Source organism: Lonchura striata, chromosome 14 (genome assembly GCF_050655825.1).
Source record: "Lonchura striata isolate lonStrDom1 chromosome 14, ASM5065582v1, whole genome shotgun sequence".
Lineage (NCBI taxonomy): Eukaryota > Metazoa > Chordata > Aves > Passeriformes > Estrildidae > Lonchura > Lonchura striata.
In genome coordinates this window covers 15,141,633-15,157,176 of record NC_140716.1, presented here as the reverse complement: position 1 = coordinate 15,157,176, position 15,544 = coordinate 15,141,633, and the positions used below count along the sequence as shown (strand labels likewise).

Genomic DNA, 15,544 nt, shown 5'->3' with positions numbered 1-15,544 from the left:
CCCGTCCCCCCGATCCCCGGGCTCCGTGCCCCCCTGTCCCCCCCGATCCCCGGGCTCGGTGCCCCCCTGTCCCCCCGATCCCCGGTGTGGGGCGCGCGGGGGGCGGGGCCTCGCCTCTGGGCGGGGCCTCTCGGGCGGCACCGGGGGCGGGGCCTGATGGGCTCCGGTGCCGGAGGGGGCGGGGCCCGGGCCGGCGGGCGGGAGCAGGCGCGGTCGTGTCCCAGAGGGGCGGGGCTGAACGGCGATCGCGACGGAGGGGGCGTGGTCAGGAGCAGGGGGCGGGCCCGGGCGGCGGGGGCCGGGGCGGGCTCCGCTCCGGGAAAGGGGCGGGGCCTGGCGGCAGGGGCGGGTCCATCGGCGGAAACGGGCGGGGCCTGGCGGGAGGGCGGCCGCGGCGGGGCCTGCTCGGCCCGAGCGGCCGGCGGGGAACCGGCACCGGGTACGGCCTCAGCACCGGGTACGGCTCTGGGAGCGGCCCCGGGGCCGCGCACGGAGGGGGCAGCGGCAGGGGACTCTGTGTGGCGGGAGGGGGTTGTGAAGAGGCGCCGGCGGCTCTGAGGGGCGGGAAGGGGCCCTGAGGAGGATATAGGGCGGGAGAGGCTCTGAGGGAACCCTGAGTGGGCTCTGAAGGGCTGGAGGCGGCCCTGGAGGGGCTCTGGGTCAGGAGCGGGCCCTGCAGAGCGGGAGGTGAGGGGTCTGAGGGGTCCTGGGGGGCTGTGGGTCAGGAGAGCCCTGAGGGGTGGGAGTGTGGGATATGAGGCGCTGGGCTGGCTCAGGAGTAGGACGGGCCCCTCAGGGTGCGCTCAAGGTGGGAAGGGGCCCTGAGGGGGTGGGAATGTGCGGTGTGAGGGGTCTGTGGGACCTGGCAAGGGAGGGCAGTGCTGTGGCAGGAGCTCGGCCTGGCTCTGGAGGGCACAGCCCGTGATCCCTCCAGAAGCCTGGAGTAACTGCTGCCCCTACTCTGCTAGGGAAGGACGGTCATCCCTTGGTTCTTGCAGGCTCTGGAGCTCCGAGTGCCCCTCGGAGGTGACCGTGGCCTCACTTCACCCCACCTCGTGCTGCGGACGCTGCTCACTTCAGCCACAGTGCTGTACTTGACCTATATTGTCAGCAACAGTGAAACATCTCAGGGTGTGGCCAAGGAGGGAAGAAGGAACCCAGAGAAGGTTTTCAGGAACTCTCCGAGAGGGAGCCACAGAGGGTGGCAGGAGGAGAACCCAGAGTGGGGCCGTATCTCCCTCCCACAGGCAGCTCTGTGGCCTCTCACCTCCACACCCCATTGATGCAGCTGCACAAAGCCACGGTCGGAGCCACCAGGGCCCGGCAGGAGCCCAGCCTGTCCCTGCCCAGCTCTGGCTGAGCTGGAGCAGGCTGGCCGTGTGGGTGTGCAGGCAGCCTGCTGGAGAGGGGACAGCACCCCGAGGACAGCCATGGAGAAGATGGCCAGGGTCACCACTGCCCTGGGGGGCAACGCGCTGACCGGCCGCACCATGTTCTGCCACCTGGACGCCCCTGCCAACGCCATCAGCGTGTGCCGGGACGCCGCCCAGGTGGTGGTGGCCGGCCGCAACATCTTCAAGATCTACTCCATCGAGGAGGAGCAGTTTGTGGAGAAGCTGAACCTCCGCGTGGGCCGCAAACCCTCCCTGAACTTCAGCTGTGCCGACGTGGTGTGGCACCAGATGGACGAGAACCTGCTGGCCACCGCCGCCACCAACGGCGTGGTGGTCACCTGGAACCTGGGCAAGCCGTCCCGCAACAAGCAGGACCAGCTGTTCACGGAGCACAAGCGCACTGTCAACAAGGTGTGCTTCCACCCCACCGAGGTGTACATGCTGCTCAGCGGCTCCCAGGACGGCTACATGAAGTGCTTCGACCTGCGCAAGAAGGACTCTGTCAGCACCTTCTCTGGTACTAACGTGGCTCTTGTCCTGTTTCCCTGTGGGGAAGCACACTTTGGGAGCTTTGTCCTTTCATTGCTTGTCCCTTCACCCTTAGGAGAGGCAGGGGTGAGGGGCTTTGTCCTTCCCTGTGCCCAGGAGGAGGGTTTGCTCAGGGGGTGATGCCCAGGGCAGGGAAAGAAGGAGCTGAGAGGCATTTTGGTGCCTTTCCTTGCCTCTCAGTGCTAGCTGGGTCTGTGTGTGAGATGGAAGACAGTCACAGCACTCCCTGCTACCTTCTCTCTGTGCCACAGCTCTTCCAGTGGGATTTTTAGCATTGCTGGAGCTCCTAACTTGTGTCCCCTCCCAGGGCAGTCAGAGAGTGTGCGTGATGTCCAGTTCAGCATCCGGGACTATTTCACCTTCGCCGCCACCTTCGAGAACGGCAACGTGCAGCTGTGGGACATCCGCCGGCCCGACCGCTACGAGAGGATGTTCACAGCCCACAACGGGCCCGTCTTCTGCTGCGACTGGCACCCAGAGGACAGGTGAGAGTGGGGCTGGGCCCTGCCAGCCACCCAAACTTGCAGGACAAGAGAGACCCTAAAAACAGGATTGGGATTTTGTGGGGGAAAGCATGGTCTGTGATACCCTGTCCCCTTGTGTCAGGAGCTGGGATGTTGCTGGGAGATAGGAGTGATTGTTACTTGGAGCATTTGGGGTGGTGTAAGGGTGTTTGAGGTTTGGTTTTTGATAAATAAGGGGATTTTGTGGCACTGGGTGTCTTATGGTTGTGTAGAGCAGTGTCACAGTGGCCTCTCGCTCCAGTGTTCAGGTTGAGGAAGGCACAACTTGGCTGCTCTGGGACACAGCTCGCTTGTGTTGAGTCATGTTTCCCTCCTGCCTTTCCTGGGAGTTTGCTGAGAAGGATCTAAAAGGAGCTGTTACAGTGTGCATGTCCCTCCTCACTCCCTGCCAGGCAGTGCTGCCACTGCTCGTGATCTTGGAGAGCACTGAAATATGTTCAGGATGGGCGTTTTCCTCTCTGCTGTGCCTGGCCAGTGGAAAGCAGAGCCAGAGGCAACTGGTCTGACTGGGATGTGGCTCTAGAGGTGCAGGGCTGTAACTGGGAGCGGGCAGGAGAGTGCTGCCTGGCCTGGTTGCTGCAGAGCAGAGGTGCCAGGGGAGCTCACGGGAGGATGGCATTGCAGCCCAGCCACCCTCCTGCGGCGTGCATGTGCTCACACCTGTGCTGCGAGCATTTCTGTGCCACGGTGGGGACAGAGAGGTGAACACTGATCCGTCCCTGTCCCAGGGGCTGGCTGGCCACAGGTGGCCGTGACAAGATGGTGAAGGTGTGGGACATGAACACGACGCGGGCCAAGGAGATCTACTGCGTGCAGACCATCGCCTCGGTGGCGCGGGTGAAGTGGCGCCCCGAGTGCAAGCACCACATCGCCACCTGCTCCATGATGGTGGACCACAACATCTACGTGTGGGACGTGCGCCGCCCCTTCATCCCCTCCGCCATGTTCGAGGAGCACAAGGACGTCACCACGGGCATCGTGTGGCGGCACCTCCACGACCCCTATTTCCTCCTCTCGGGCTCCAAAGACAGCACCCTTTACCAGCACATCTTCAAGGACGCCAGCCAGCCCATCGACCGGGCCAACCCCGAGGGGCTGTGCTACAGCCTCTACGGAGACCTGGCCTTCGCCGCCAAGGAGAGCCTCATCTCCTCCGACTCCAACCGCAAGCCCTACATCGGCGACCGGCGCCACCCCATCTTCTTCAAGCGCAAGCTGGACCCCACGGAGCAGTTCGAGTACATCTCGTCCTCCAGCGCCCTCAGCGTGTTCGAGACGGACGTGGAGAGCGGCAGCATGGACTGGTTCGTGCACACGGCCAAGCAGTACGCGCTGGCCGGCCGGCCGCTGGCCGAGCTCTGCGACCACAACGCCAAGGTGGCCAAGGGGCTGGACCGCAACCAGGTGAGCTGCGGGCCCGTGGGGCTGCAGAGGGGTGCCAGTCCGGGGAGGTCTGACAGGGACTCTGCTCAACACAGGTGGCTCAGACGTGGACGATGCTGAGGATTATCTACTCCAGCCTCGGCACTGTGTCGTCCACAAACCTCAACCACAGCATGGGGAAAGGCAGCACTGCCCTCCCACTCATGAACAGGTACCAGGAAAGGGAGCTGCAGGGAGGGATGAGTGGGATAGCTTCATGAGGGGGGGAGTGGGAACAGCTCCTTGGCTGGGATTATAGAATCACATAATGGAATACTGGAATGGTTTGGTTTGGAAGGGGCCTTAAAGCCCATCTTGTTCCACCCCTGCCATGGGCAGGGACACCTTCCACTGTCCCAGGCTGCTCCAAGCCCTGTCCAGCCTGAACTTGGACACTTCCAGGGATCCAGGGGGAGCCACAGCTTCTCTGGGCAGCCTGTGCCAGGGCTTCACCACCCTCCTAGGGAACAATTTCTGCATAATAACTAACCTGCCCCAGACACAGGGAGCGAGCAGGGACAGCTCTCCCTCAGGCTGTGCTGGTTTGCATGTTGGCATTGTTTGAATGCAGCCATTTCCCATGTTGGTGTGGGAAGTGAGTGCCCAGCCTGGCCTTGAGCTCTGCAGCCTCACCACTGCTCCCTTCTCTCCTTCAACCAAAGTTTGGGCTGTGGTGGGGCAGGGGCTGGGATCAGTTTTACAGTTACTGAATGAATTAATCACAGAATCTCTAATGTTGGAAAAGTCCTCTGAGATCATTCCCCCAGCAGCACTGCCAAAGCCACCACATGACGCTGAACATCTCCAGTGGTGGGTAGAGATAAAGAAATTTTCCCAAGATCCAATCTAAACCTCCTCTTTCACAATCTGGGGCCATTTCCTCTTCTCCTGTTCCCTGGGAGCCTGACTCCCCTAGTTCCCCCCTTCTGTCAGGGAGTTGTGGAGGTGAGAAGGTCCCCCCTGACCCTCCTTTTCTCCAGTCCAAGCTCTCCCAGCTTCCTCAGCCCCTCCTGGTGCTCCAGTCCCTTCCCCAGCTCTGTTCCCTTCCCTGGACACACTCCAGTCCCTCAGTGTCTTTCCTGTCATGAGGGCCCCAAAAGTGATGGGGGATGTGAGGTGAGGCCTCAGCAGTGCCAGTGCAGTGGTGGTGACCAAGGGCTGGGGATGGAGGGGGTGTCTCATGGTTGGAGCTGGAACTGCCGGTGTGCAGAGGTTTTCTTCTGGAGCCTTTCCAGGGGAGAGCACAGCCCAGCTCTGCCAGCAGCTCACTGGTGTGGAGAGCCCATTGTGGGCTGATGAAGCAGGAAAACTTGTTTTTCCTCTTCTCAATGACATAAACGTGTGGGGTGAGGACTCCAAATGAGCTGTCAGACCTCACAGGACCGGGTTCCCACAGTGAGTGACAGATCCTCAAATAACACCAAAGGAAACAAGCACTGTCCTTGACCAAGCTGTGCCTCCAGCCGCGTGGCTGTGCTTTGTCTGAGACACGGCAGGCAGCAGCCTGGGGAGCTGGGCTCTGCTCCAGCCCCATTCCCTCCCTTTTCCATCTCGGTGAAGGCCAAGCATGGTGATGCATAACTAACAGCCAGGCACCTTGGAGTGAGGCAGCTCCCATTCACCTGCCTCTGAGGGGAAGGAGATGGAGCCAAGAGCCTGCTCAGCTCTGGAATTCTTCAGAGACCTTTGAAGTGCCTGTGCAGTGCCACCAGGCTTGGAGGAAGGGCTGTGACCGCAGCGGTCACAATGTGTCTTTATTTTTAAGTCACACAGTGGGAACTGGTGACTTCTGCTCACTGTATCTCATGTTTCTCCATTCAAATTGCAACTGGACACTTGTATCCAGGCTGTTTGCTGGCTGAAATGGAAACTTTATACTCCTCTGACTGTTAAATTCATCTTTTTTCCCCAGCTTTAACCTGAAAGATATCCCTGCTGGGCTGGGCAGCGAGTCCAGACTGGACCGCAGCAAAGGAGAAAGCCGCACGGAAAACATCCTCATGGATTCCTCCTCCACCCTGATCAACAATGAGGGTAACGCTCCTGGGTGGGCACAGTCCAGTCCCACAGTTCCTCCCTCCTCACCCATAGATAGGGCATAAACTGGGCCCTTTATCCCGTGACCTGGGGTGGCTGAACGTGCTGCAGCCCCACGGTGAAGGACACCGAGCCCCAGGGCCCTGCAGAGGGACAGCTTTCCCCCATGACCCGGGTGACAGTGGTGGGGAACTGAGCTGTGTGGCTCGGGCACAGCCTGGCATGCTGGGCAGGACACTGGGAGGTGGATCCAGTGGCGTGATGAGCTGATTTCTCTTTCCCTGGGCGTGCAGACAATGAGGAGACGGAGGGCAGCGACGTCCCTGCGGATTATCTGCTGGGAGACGTGGAGGCAGATGAGGATGACCTGTACATGATGGACCACGAGAACCCACACGGTGAGTGCACAGCGGGAGGTGCTGTCTGTCCCAGCTGGGTTTTCTCCTGCTCATTCCTACTCTTCTTGCAGCTGAGGAGCAGGAATACAGCCTTCCCCAGGAAGCCTTCCCGCTGCGCCACGAAATCGTGGACAACCCATCGGCCTTGGACCACCTGCAGGACAAGGCCGACTCCCCCCACGTCAGCGGCAACGAGGCCGAGACGGTGTCGCTGACCCCCGTGGAGTCCTTCTCGCTGATCTCCATCTCCCACTCCCTCTACGAGAACCGCCTGCCCTCCGACTTCTTCAACCCCATCGTGCGGGACACGCTGCTCTTCTACGCCGAGCAGGGCGACGTGCAGACGGCCGTGTCCGTGCTCATCGTGCTGGGAGAGCGCATCCGCAAGGAGATTGATGAGCAGACGCAGGTAGAGCCCCCACGGGCAGGGTCACCACGCCTTGCCGGGACCCACAGGGGGTGCATCCCGATGGGATGGGGTCCTGCCTGGGGCTGGGGCACATCCCTTCTCCTCCAGCCCCTGGCAGGCCAGCTCTGAGCCAGGGTGAGCAGCTCCAGGGTTCCGGTGCCTGCCCCACCACCAGTCCTGGCAGGGATTTGGGGTGGGCCCTGCGGAGGTGCCCTGGCCCTGTAGATGCAGGGAAGGATGCTGTTCCCCAGCCTTGCAGAGCCATTCTCCCACTGCAGGGATTGGAGGACCACAGAATGCTTTAGGTTGGAAAAGCCCTCTAACATCATCGAGTCCAACCATCCGCCCAGCACTGCCAAGGCCACCATTGAGCCATGTCCCCAACTGCCACATCAGACAGCTTTTAGATCCTCCCAAGGGAGGGTGACTCCACTGCAATGGGCAGCCTGTGCCAATACTTGACAACCCTTTCCATGAAAAAATTCTCCATAATATCCAAACTAAACCAGCTCTGGCACAGCTTGAGGCCATTTCCCCTTGTCCTGTCCCTGTTTCCTGGGAGCAGAGCCTGACTCCCATCCGCCTCCATCCTCCTGTCAGGGACTTGTAGGGTGAGAAGTTCCCATCCCCGAGCCTGCTTTTCTCCAGGCTGAGCCCCCCAGGGGAATCTTGCCTTTGGGATGCAGGGCTGGGGTCCTGAGGGGGTTTCAAGGTGGATGTGGAAGCTCAGCTGTCCGTGGCTGTCCCCAGGAGCACTGGTACACGTCCTACATCGACCTGCTGCAGCGCTTCCAGCTCTGGAACATCTCCAACGAGGTGATCAAGCTGAGCACCTGCCGTGCCATCAACTGCCTCAACCAGGCTTCCACCACCCTGCACGTCAACTGCAGCAACTGCAAGCGGCCCATGAGCAACAGGGGCTGGATCTGCGACAGGTGAGGGGGCCCTGAGGGGCTTTTGGGGACAGGGGCATGGGTGAGTGCCCCTGGTCCCTCTTGCCCCCCTGAGGGCTCTTCCTGCCCACACCCACCCGAATCTCCCCGAGCAGGTGTCGGCAGTGTGCCAGCATGTGTGCCGTGTGTCACCACGTGGTGAAGGGGCTCTTCGTCTGGTGCCAGGGCTGCAGCCACGGCGGCCACCTGCAGCACATCATGAAGTGGCTGGAGACCAGCTCCCACTGCCCTGCTGGCTGTGGCCACCTCTGCGAGTACACCTGAGCCCCCCAGGGTGCACCTGAGCCCCCCAGGGTGCACCTGAGCCCCCGTCCGCGTGGAGCTGGCAGCGGGGTGAGGCAGAGGCGGAGCAGGGCAGGCAGCGTGCCCTGCCCGATACCCCTGGCACCGCCCTCCCTGTATTTATTTGTGTAAATAAGGGCTGGGGTGCACCCCCTGCCCGGCCGTTTTTTACTGGATTAAAACAAACCAGCAGTTGAATCGAGCCATGAGTCCTGTCTTTGCTTCGCCGGGATGCAGCGGTCCCTGGGCTGGGCCCCGGCGCCGCTCCGGCGGTGTCCCCGGTGTCCCCCTTGTGCCTCGCTTTAAGCCGTGTGGTGGGGCCGGCTTTTGCTGTTCTTTTAAATGATGGTCTTTACCGGGACCCGTAGCGGCGCGCCCAGCCAATGACCGTGTCCGTTTGTTTCGCGGTGCATGCCGGGAGTTGTAGTTCCCGCTGTCTTCGTGCCGGCCCCCATGGCGGCGGCGCGGCTGCTGCCGCTGCTGCTGCTGCCGCTGGGCTGGGTCCGGCCCGGCGCCTGCACCGACCCTCCGGGCGGCGGCTGGTGAGGGCAGGGGCTGCCCCGGGACCGGTCCCCGTGCCGGTCCTGGTGCCGGTACCGAGCGGAGTCTCCCGTTGCAGGCTGGCGGGCACGGTGCCGGAGGAGCCACGCTGCACCGTGGAGCGAGCGGATGCCTCCCTCACCTACCCCCTCTTCCTGCAGCGGTACGGGGCACCCGGCACGGTCCCGGCGCCCGCCGAACTGAGGGGGAACAGCTCCGGTGCACCGGGCGGGCTAACGGGGAGGGGCGGGGGGAACCGGTGGGACAGACCCGGGAGTCCCGGGGGAGAACCGGGGGGAAGGTAGTCGGGACGGATGCCGGTGCCCCGGGGGTGGTTTGGAGCCAGTGCCGATGCCTCGGGGTGGGTCGGGGCCGGTCTCGGTGTCCCGGGATGGGTCAGTGCCGGTCCCCGTGCTCCGCCCGTGCGGGACCCCGCTGGATGCCGCCCCCAGGTTCGCCTTCTCCCGGCCACTGATCCTCGGTGGGGTCACGGACAATTCGGTGAGTACCGGGACGGGGCAGAGGATGCCGGGTGGGACGCACCTCCCGGTGCCCCGGGAGCGGCGGCAGCATCCCGGCTCCTTGCGCTCCATCCCCCAGGCCTTCCGAGCCCTCTGCACCCGGGAGAAGCTGCTGGCCGCCTTCGGGCCCTTCCCGGTGCGGCTCAGCACGGCCAATACCTACTCGTACCGCAAAGGTGAGCGCGGGGCCGTGCCCGGCTGCGGGGCTGCCGCTGCCCCCGCTCATCCCTCCGTTCCCGCAGTGGATGTGCCGTTCCAGGAGTACGTGCAGCACCTGCTGGAGCCGCAGGACCCGGCCCGCCTGGGCAGTGGTGGGTAGCGCCGTCCCGACCCCCGCAGCCCCCTCCCCTCACCGGGCTCAGCTCCCGTGTCCCCCCAGACACCCTCTACTTCTTCGGGGACAACAACTTCACCGAGTGGGGCCCCCTCTTCCAGCACTATGTGCCCCCTCCCTTCCGCATCCCGGGCACCAGCCCCGCCTACAGCTTTGGGATCGCAGGTGGGTGTGCGATGGGATCGGGATGGGATCGACGGGATCGGGATGGGATCAATGGGATTGGAATGGGATCGATGGGATCGAATCTGTGGGATTGGGATGGGATCAGGATGGGATTGGGATGGGATCGATGGGATTGGGATGGGATTGATAGGATTGGTATGGGATCGATGGGATTGGGATGGGATTAGGATGGGATTGGGATAGGATCGATGGGATCAGGATGGGATCGGGCCGGGGCTGGGGGCTCTCCCCAGCACCAATCCCCGCTCCTGCCAGGCTCCGGCTCTGGTGTTCCCTTCCACTGGCACGGCCCTGGTTTCTCCGAGGTGATTTTCGGCAGGAAGGTGAGAACTCAGCCCTAGGGGAAGGATTTGGGGAGAGGCAGAGCAACAAGCCCCTGACAGGTGTCCCTGGGCACGGGGAAGCCCCCCTGGGGCTGAGCCCCGGGGGCGGGAGGGGATGTGGGAGGGGATGTGCCCCCGGTGTTTTCCAGCGCTGGTTTCTGTACCCGCCGGACCAAGCCCCGCACTTCCACCCCAACGAGACGACGCTGGCCTGGCTCCAGCACATCTACCCCACGCTGCCGCCCGCCCAGCGCCCGCTGGAGTGCACCCTGCGCCCCGGGGAGGTGAGGCCAGGGCTGCAGGGCACCCCAGGAGTCCCGGCCAGAGCCGTGGGACCTACTGGTGTTCCCTGCAGGTCCTGTACTTCCCTGACCGCTGGTGGCACGCCACGCTCAACCTGGACACCAGCGTCTTCATCTCCACCTTCCTGGGCTAGGGCTGGCAGGGACAAGGACGTGGCGCCACCATCCCAGCTAGGCCAGGAGCTCCAGCTCCTGCCACCCTCAGGGAAAGGCCACTGCTGTTGGGACCAACTGCCTGGGAAAGTTCTGGTGTTTACTGGTCTTTACCCTTGGATTAAAGCTGTTCTACTGAAGCACGCTCTGTGTTGCTACGTCCCTGGAGCAAACCTGGTCTCCATGGAATGGCACCGATTCCCAGCCTGGATATCCCCAGAAATGGCTGCCGTGAACCACTCCAGGTCCTTTTCCACGTTTATTGCTGATTTTTTTTCTTTATTCTTTTTATATATATATATATATTCTTTTAATGGACATTGGCAAACTTCCAGAGGGTGCTCAAAAGCCAGGCAGGCCGTCAGCAGACCACAATGCTGGAATCTCAGTTGGATGCAAATCTGGTGGTTATTTTTTGTGGGGTTTTTAAGGGATTTCATTAAAAGGAAGAAGAACTTTAACCCAGGTGGTTGTTCTTAGGGAACTACAGTCCCAGTGGGCAAGGAGAGGGGGAAGCAGCCCCCTTCCAGCCCTGGGGCAGTTGTTTACCAGGAAAAGCCAGAGGGTGCATCAGCATCCCAGTAAGTGGCTGTTTACTGGGAAGAGGACCCAACCCTGGCCAGGCAGGAGGTGGAAGGAGGAGGAGGAAACAACTCTAAACACAGGGAAGGACGGGGCTCCAGGTGCTCCTCCCGGCAAGCCCCCTGTGGCAATCCCTGGAGCGGGACGTGCTCTTTGGGGACTTGTGGCTGCCCTGGCTGGGGGGGTGACAGACACGATGGCGAGGCCACTGCCGAGGAGCCAGCATTCCAACCCCCGGGCAGGTCCTGGAGCCGGAGAGGGCAGCCAGGGAGCCGTGGTGCCCGCCCAGCCGCCGCGGCTCCTCGGGAAGGGGACGTGGTGACGTGCCCTCGCCCAGCGCCGGGCCGGGGCAGCCGGGGCAGAGGGGGAACAGCCGGAGAGCGAGTAAGGCAGGGTGCCAGCCCGGAGAGCCAGCCGTGCCAGGGTGCCGCCCCGGCCCCTCAGTAATCCTCCACCCAGCCGTTCTCCGAGATGAACGCGTCTATCACCTCCTTCATGGCGAGGTTGGGGATCAGCTGGTCCTGGGTCAGGGGACTCCGCGTCACCGGGTCGAAATGCCCCACGCGCTGCGGGGAGGAGCGCGGGGGAACCGGTTACTCCACGTGCCCGCGCTCAGCCCCGAGGCGCAGGCGGCGTGAGGCCAGCGCCGCGTGGCATCTGCCCTGGCACCCGGGCACCTGCCCGCAGGAAGAGGGAGAGCCCCTCAGAGGTGCCTCCCAGCAGGATGAGGGCAGGTCAAGGTGTGAGACCCCCGCCAAGAGCCGCCTCCGCTTTGGGCAGGGCCTGGCAGCACCTGCTCCACAGGGAGCTGCCCGGGCAGGTAACTGGGACCAAACCCAAGGAGCCTATGGAGCCCCGAGTTCAGCAAAAATATGCCTTCCCACCCAGGCAAGGTCCTGGGAAAGCCCCCTGCAGTACCTGGAGATGCTCCTCAATGTCCTTCCTGTCGTAGGTGATCCCGCTGGGCGTGATGCAGGGCTCTCTCATCAGCTCAAAACTGATCTTCCCACACAGGTAGTCAGGGATGTCCCGCTTCTGTCTCGAGAGAGGCACAGCTGGGTCAGGAAAGGGGGCTGGGAGGTGGTGCTGGCTCAGAGCGGGGAGCAGGGTACGCAGAAGGTTTACAGGAGCACAGGCTGGGCCACCCTCACCTTCCTCTTCTCGTCCACTTGGGAGAAGAGCTCGTCCATGTCTGCCAGGTATTTGTCCTGAAAGAGAAGCTCTTGAGGACAAGGGGTCCCTGGTGTGCAGGGGCTACAGGACCCCAGGGAGAGCCCCAAAGCCTCCCATCATGGGTGCTGTGGCCGGTCCTTGGTGCCCCCTCTGCCTGTGCAGCTCCTGGCTGAAGCTGGCAGGAGCAATCCAGCTTACAAATAACCTTCCTTTGTGGGCCTATTTTTATCTGGGATTAGTCCCCAGCACCCAGACCCACATGTGGCTGAGAGCCACTTGTGTTTCCTCAGGGAACAACAGGCACAGCAGGCGTCACCGCTGCCAGGCTGGGACAAGAGGTGGCAGAGCAGGGGAAGCCATCATGGGGGGACACAACAGCCCTGCAGTGGTGGCTCAAGCTACAGAATGAAGGCTACGGTCCCAAGGTCTCCCAGCTTTCACCTGCACAGCTGCAGCCCTGCCGCTTCCCTGGGTGCAGCAGAGCCTGAGGACAAGGATGGGGACGAGGATGGGGACAGGGAAGCCCCCAGCCCCCCACTCACGTGTTTGGCCTCGATGCTGGCCAGCTGAACACGGCTCCGGCTCTCGTCTGTGTTTTCCTCCTGCTGAGTCTTTCGGCACTCCGCCAGCTCCCTAGGACAGAGTGGGACATCAGGAGGATGGGGAACACTGGCACTCCCTTCCCTGCTGCAGGGCTCTGCAGAGACACCTCACACAGAGCAGTGACAGCCTGGTGGCACTCAAAAAGCTTCTCCAGGTGCCCCGTTACCTCTCCTTCTCGGCCACGATCAGCTTGGTGAGGTGGGAGTGCAGCTCGTTCTCCTGGTTGATGCGCTTCTCCTCGATGCTGTTCCAGCGCTTCTTCTTGGCGATGCGCAGCGCACTGGGGATGTCATCCCCGAAATTCAGCCGCTGCTCCTTGGCGAGGTTGTAGGCTGAGGAGAGAAAGGGCACCCCAGCGCCAGCGTCCCTGTCGCCCTCCCTGGCCCTTTCCCAGCCGACAGGAGCAGGGGACAGTGGCAGCGTGCCCGCTCACCTCTCTGCAGGTTGGCGATGGCCTCGTCGTAGTTTTCCATCTCCATCTGGCACTGGCCCAGGAAGAAGTGAGCCTTCACGGACTGCCCGTCCAGCTCCAGCGCCCGCTTGCAGTCGGCCAGCGCCTTGTCGTGCTGCTGCATCTTCAGGTAGCACAGGGCCCGGTTGGTGTAGTACACGGCCACCAAGGGGTTCCGGTTCTGCAGGGACAGGCCCATGTCGGTGCCGGCGGCAGGGCCGGGACGTGCTGGTGACAGCCCGGTGACTCGGTGAGCCAGCGGCACGGCACCGTCACCCTGGGCAGGGAGAGCCAGCAGTGCCAGCCAGGGTGTGCACCCCGTGGGGAGGTGCTGGCATGGATTGGGGACGGGCTGGGGCCGGTCCCCATAGGGCAGCCCATGGCCCAGCCCCCACAGGGGACTGTCCCCCGGACACCTCGACTGTCCCAGGCTGGATCTGCCCTACCCAGCACAGCCCGGGGACAGTGCGGGGCTTGGGGAAACAGGCTCAGGGGGTGCAGGGCAGGCCAGCTTGGAGTGGGGTGGGGAGAGGATGGGCTGGGGGTGTCCAAGTCCAGAGAGCGGGCCAGGGTCGGGGGGTGCCTAGGCCAGGCCTAGGGGTGGTAGTCCAGGCCCAGGATGGGGGGAAGCAGGCCCAGAGCTGTGTCCAGCCCTCCCCAGGAGGAGCCAGGCTCAGGGAGGGAACAGTGTCCAGATTAAAAGGTCCCATGTCAGGGGTGTCTTGGCCAGGCCCTGAGGAAGAACAGCGCCCAGCCCGAGGAGGTTCCATCCTGGTGATGCCCAGGCCAGGGCCCGGGAGATGTCCAGGCAGGGGGGAGGCAGGATGGATGTCCCATCTTGCGGGAGTCACGGCCCGGTGTGTGGGGGGTGTCCCATCCCTGGGGACCCCACCCAGCGCTGGCCAGGCCAGCTCCGGGCGGGTGTCCAGGCCAGGGGGGAGGTTCCAGCCCGGGGCCATCGAGGCCAGGGGGGAGGTTGGTGTGTCCCGTCCCGGGGTACCCAGGCCGGGGCGTCCCCTCCCCGGAGCTCCCGTGGCGGGGCCGGTCCCGCTGGGGCCGGGGGCGCCGCCGGGACTCACGATGGCGCGGCCGTAGCAGGCGGCGGCCTCGGGGTACTTGCGGCCGCCGAAGAGCCGGTTCCCCTGCTCCTTGTGCTCCTGCGCGCTGTGGCTCTTCTCGGGGCTGCCGCCGCCCGCGCCCCCCGCGCCCGGCCCCGCCGCGCCGGGCCCCGCCGCGCCGCCCTCGCGCTCCTCCTTGCCCTTCATGGCGCGGCCCGGGCCGGCGCTGGGGCCGCGGCTCCGCTGGCTCGGCGGCCCCGGCGGCTCCGCTGGCTCGGCAGCCCCGGCGGCTCCGGCTCCGCCGCGCACTGCGACAGCGCCGCTTCCGGGGCGGGGCGGGGCGGGGCCTCGGCAGGACGGGACGGTGCCCGGTGGGCGGGGCTAACGGCAAGGGGCGGGGATATGCATATGAGGGGCGTGGCCAGCCCGGCGCGATTGGGCGGGGCGCCCGCGGTGGGCGGGGCTAAAGACAGATTGGTGGGGGCGTGGTCAGTGCCGGGTGTGGATTATGGGATTGAATAGGGGATGGTGCATGGAGGGCATTGGGGTGTGGTTTGTGGGTTTATGGACTTTAATGGGGTTTGTGGGGTTTGAGGGGTTTTTGGGGTTTGTGGGGTTTATGGGGTTTGATGGGGTTTGATGGGATTTGATGGGGTTTGTGGGGTTTACGGGGTTTGATGGGGTTTGATGGGGTTTATGCGGTTTGTGGGGTTTATGGGGTTTGATGGGGTTTGATAGGGTTTGTGGGGTTTATGGGGTTTGTGGGGTCTGTGGGGTTTGATGGGGTTTGATGGGGTTGATGGTGTTTATGGGTTTATGGGGTTTGATGGGGTTTATGGGGTTTGATGGGGTTGATGGTGTTTATGGGTTTATGGGGTTTGATGGGGTTTATGGGGTTTGATGGGGTTTGATAGGGATTGTGGGGTTTATGGGGTTTGAAGGGGTTGATGGTGTTGATGGGTTTATGGGGTTTGATGGGGCTTATGGGGTTTATGGGGTTTGATGGGGTTTGAAGGGGTTGATGGTGTTTATGGGTTTATGGGGTTTGATGGGAGGGGGGCGTACAGAGTAGTGCAGGATGGATGAGGGGCCTGGCTGGAGGGGATGGGGGTGAATGAAAAGGGGGATGGGGGAGGCGGCACGGAGCTGATGGGGGGTGGGTGTGAGTAGGGGGTTGGGGGTTTGGGGGTGTGAGTGGGGCGGGTCCGGCGCCTGCAGCCAGGGCTGTGTGCGCTGCAGCGGGGGGTGCAGGGGGCGGCGTGGTCTGCAGACCCCCCCTCACCCCCGCGCCCCAGCCCCGCGGGGCCCGGCCCGGCGCCGCTCCACTGATCCCGGAGTTTTCTGCTCCAG

General features: G+C 63.4%; 3 protein-coding genes across 10 annotated transcripts; 2 read left to right on the top strand and 1 right to left on the bottom strand.

Annotated features, from left to right (window-relative positions):
- Positions 1-371: 371 nt before the first annotated feature.
- WDR24 (WD repeat domain 24) lies at positions 372-8,170 on the top strand. Of its 4 annotated transcripts, none has more exons than XM_085592537.1 (10): positions 372-439; positions 999-1,911; positions 2,251-2,428; positions 3,196-3,871; positions 3,946-4,061; positions 5,802-5,923; positions 6,220-6,324; positions 6,396-6,733; positions 7,484-7,668; positions 7,782-8,170. In XM_085592537.1, the coding sequence occupies exons 2-10, from the start codon at positions 1,431-1,433 to the stop codon at positions 7,948-7,950; spliced, it is 2,370 nt and encodes a 789-aa protein (XP_085448663.1). In that variant the 5' UTR covers positions 372-439; positions 999-1,430; the 3' UTR covers positions 7,951-8,170. The 4 variants fall into 4 exon arrangements, with proteins under 4 accessions (XP_085448663.1, XP_085448665.1, XP_021385394.2 ...); XM_085592539.1 differs by having other exon boundaries at positions 969-1,911; XM_021529719.3 differs by having other exon boundaries at positions 372-457.
- Positions 8,171-8,336: 166 nt separating this feature from the next.
- JMJD8 (jumonji domain containing 8) lies at positions 8,337-10,467 on the top strand. Of its 5 annotated transcripts, none has more exons than XM_085592543.1 (9): positions 8,392-8,510; positions 8,588-8,671; positions 8,961-9,009; positions 9,109-9,205; positions 9,272-9,340; positions 9,465-9,528; positions 9,805-9,872; positions 10,022-10,156; positions 10,228-10,467. In XM_085592543.1, the coding sequence occupies exons 1-9, from the start codon at positions 8,422-8,424 to the stop codon at positions 10,242-10,244; spliced, it is 672 nt and encodes a 223-aa protein (XP_085448669.1). In that variant the 5' UTR covers positions 8,392-8,421; the 3' UTR covers positions 10,245-10,467. The 5 variants fall into 5 exon arrangements, with proteins under 5 accessions (XP_085448666.1, XP_085448669.1, XP_085448668.1 ...); XM_085592542.1 differs by having other exon boundaries at positions 9,954-10,156; XM_085592541.1 differs by having other exon boundaries at positions 9,933-10,156.
- Positions 10,468-10,716: 249 nt separating this feature from the next.
- On the bottom strand, positions 10,717-14,427 carry STUB1 (STIP1 homology and U-box containing protein 1). The gene is made up of 7 exons (XM_021529679.4): positions 14,216-14,427; positions 13,119-13,317; positions 12,852-13,017; positions 12,625-12,715; positions 12,061-12,117; positions 11,828-11,944; positions 10,717-11,475 (listed from the first exon to the last, which is right to left on the bottom strand). Exons 1-7 carry the CDS (start codon positions 14,399-14,401, stop codon positions 11,350-11,352), a joined length of 942 nt encoding a protein of 313 aa, XP_021385354.1. The 5' UTR covers positions 14,402-14,427; the 3' UTR covers positions 10,717-11,349.
- Positions 14,428-15,544: the final 1,117 nt, after the last annotated feature.

Excerpts from the sequence above, each read along its gene's own strand:
- WDR24 (XM_085592537.1), top strand. The coding sequence starts at position 1,431 with ATGGAGAAGATGGCCAGGGTCACCACTGCCCTGGGGGGCAACGCGCTG. Across the intron at positions 2,429-3,195 it reads GACTGGCACCCAGAGGACAG|GGGCTGGCTGGCCACAGGTG; the intron begins GTGAGAGTGGGG and ends TCCCTGTCCCAG. Across the intron at positions 3,872-3,945 it reads AGGGGCTGGACCGCAACCAG|GTGGCTCAGACGTGGACGAT; the intron begins GTGAGCTGCGGG and ends TGCTCAACACAG.
- JMJD8 (XM_085592540.1), top strand. The coding sequence starts at position 8,352 with ATGACCGTGTCCGTTTGTTTCGCGGTGCATGCCGGGAGTTGTAGTTCC. Across the intron at positions 9,010-9,108 it reads GTGGGGTCACGGACAATTCG|GCCTTCCGAGCCCTCTGCAC; the intron begins GTGAGTACCGGG and ends TCCATCCCCCAG. Across the intron at positions 9,873-10,021 it reads AGGTGATTTTCGGCAGGAAG|CGCTGGTTTCTGTACCCGCC; the intron begins GTGAGAACTCAG and ends GGTGTTTTCCAG.
- STUB1 (XM_021529679.4), bottom strand. The coding sequence starts at position 14,401 with ATGAAGGGCAAGGAGGAGCGCGAGGGCGGCGCGGCGGGGCCCGGCGCG. Across the intron at positions 11,945-12,060 it reads AAGTGGACGAGAAGAGGAAG|AAGCGGGACATCCCTGACTA; the intron begins GTGAGGGTGGCC and ends CTCTCGAGACAG. Across the intron at positions 11,476-11,827 it reads ACATTGAGGAGCATCTCCAG|CGCGTGGGGCATTTCGACCC; the intron begins GTACTGCAGGGG and ends TCCTCCCCGCAG.